Source organism: Etheostoma spectabile, chromosome 14 (assembly GCF_008692095.1).
Source record: "Etheostoma spectabile isolate EspeVRDwgs_2016 chromosome 14, UIUC_Espe_1.0, whole genome shotgun sequence".
Lineage (NCBI taxonomy): Eukaryota > Metazoa > Chordata > Actinopteri > Perciformes > Percidae > Etheostoma > Etheostoma spectabile.
In genome coordinates, this window is record NC_045746.1 from 8925702 (window position 1) to 8927594 (window position 1893).

A 1893-nucleotide genomic window follows, 5' to 3' on the forward strand; every position below is an offset into this window, starting at 1 on the left:
CACACACACACACACACACACACACACACACACACACACACACACACACAGCAACAGCCTCCCAGGTTAAGTACAGTGAGTCATAAATTGTCAACTGTTGCAGACAATGGTAAAAACTCCACAAGGGAACAGCCCTATTGTCGAGTCCTATTGACTTAGTTTACAGCCTATAAGATACAGCATTCTTGGTGAGGTTACTACTGAAATGAATGCAAAGAAAACCATCTTTTCTTAAAACAATAACAAATTCCCAAAGACTACAGACATTGACATTACCCTGCTACAGTAAACATGCTTCTATTTATACATCACAGGTATTCCTTCTAAGATTTAAAAGGTGCAGTATGTAATCAAAACAAAACTCAATGCAATGAGGAGTTTTTTTGGTTAAAGGAATAGTTTGGCATTTTGGGAAATAAGTGTATTTGTATACGTTTCTTGCCCAGAGTCAGATGAGAAGATTCATACCTCTCTCATGTGTGAAACCTAAATATGAAGCTTCTGGCAATCAGCAATTCAGCAATGAATAAGCTTATCTTAGCAAGAAGACTGGAAACAAGGGGAAACAGCTAGCTCTGTCCAAAGGTAAAAGAATATGCCTATCAGCCCCTCTAATCTCACTAATTAGCATGTTATATCTTGTTAACTGGGAACATAGGATGATCCTTGCACGGAGAAGTGACCTTCGGAAATTAAGACCATAAAGTCCCTGCCCCTAGCCAAGAAAGAGTACGGCACATAACCCTCGGTGTGAGGTTTTTAAACGTTTGTACAGATTAAACAAACAAGATATAATGGTAAATAGAAAGTTTAGAAGCCGTTTCCAGTCTTTGTGCTAAGCTCACCAGCAGTTGTTTCAAATTTAGTGTACAAACATGAAAATGATATCTTTATTAATGTCTAACTCTTGGCAAGAAAGCAAATAAGTGCATCTTCCAAAATGTTGAAATTTTCATTCCTAATTTTTGTTTCTATTTGTTGCAAAATATCATTTTACAGATTGCACCTTTATCAATCTATGGGCTTTACTATTCCTAATGACGGTGTTTTTTCTACAGGTGACGTACTGGTTGGCTTCCGATGTGGTTGTGGACGTGATTATGAGCGTGGTTGTGGGTATTGTTCAGGATGGGGTTATGCTCATGAGCGTGGCTGTGCTCTAGCCCGGGGTTGCTGCGGGGCAGACTGCGGTAACAACCCTGCTGGCAGGCCGGGTAGCCCGTCGGGGGGAACTGCTGTGGGTGGCAACCCGACAGGCACGCGGATGTGCCGTAACGCAGAGAGCCACACTGCTGCCCACAGTAGCTCACGTTTGGACACTTCAGATGGTGTGAAAAAAAAATAGTGAGAAACATAAAGTTGAAATGTTAGAGGAGAAGATATAACCAGTGTTGTAGAGGAGAGCACTGAGCTTTAATCAGAGAACAACTAACAACATGATTTGTCTAAAGACGGCTTTGATTCCACTTTAGCAAGATAACTACACGTCTACATCTTTATGGTGTTGGGGATTAAATTCCCATTCATTCTAATGAGATTTCCTGTAGATACAGCACAAACACCTGAGATTGATTATGATGGTGATACAGCCTAACTGGAGGCAGCCTCATTAAATTATCCTTCACAATTAATATTCTCAAGCGTAATGTGCCGTTCATACAACATCCACCCTCCGTGCATATGTGCCGCCTGAGAAAATTCTTCAAAGTCGTACATATTGAGAGAAGACTTACAGGTTCACCAGCTGTCTTCCTTAACAGAGCATTAGCAGGCCTAGCAACGAGCAGTGTGTATGACAACAACACCTTCAACCAAAATTTAAATGAGCAAAGTTAGACTGTGAATGTTCCTCACGGTTATGAAAACAGAGACAGAGAAAGTGTCATAATGGGC

At 40.9% G+C, this 1893-nt stretch overlaps 1 protein-coding gene across 21 annotated transcripts in view; it reads right to left on the reverse strand.

Annotated features, from left to right (window-relative positions):
- Positions 1–1893, reverse strand: part of adgrb2 (adhesion G protein-coupled receptor B2) — a 240978-nt gene that overhangs the window by 29483 nt on the left and 209602 nt on the right. For 15 of the 21 annotated variants that reach the window (XR_004334864.1, XR_004334860.1, XR_004334862.1 and 12 more), the window contains one exon: positions 1068–1322. The exons of 4 other annotated variants lie outside the window; for them this stretch is intronic. Coding sequence is in view for 8 of the 17 variants with exons in the window: in XM_032534850.1 (XP_032390741.1) it covers positions 1068–1322 (255 nt within the window). In the remaining 9 variants the exon portion in view is untranslated. The remainder of the gene's footprint in view (positions 1–1067; positions 1323–1893) is intronic. 2 more of the 21 variants (XR_004334858.1, XM_032534851.1) reach the window with 1 other exon arrangement.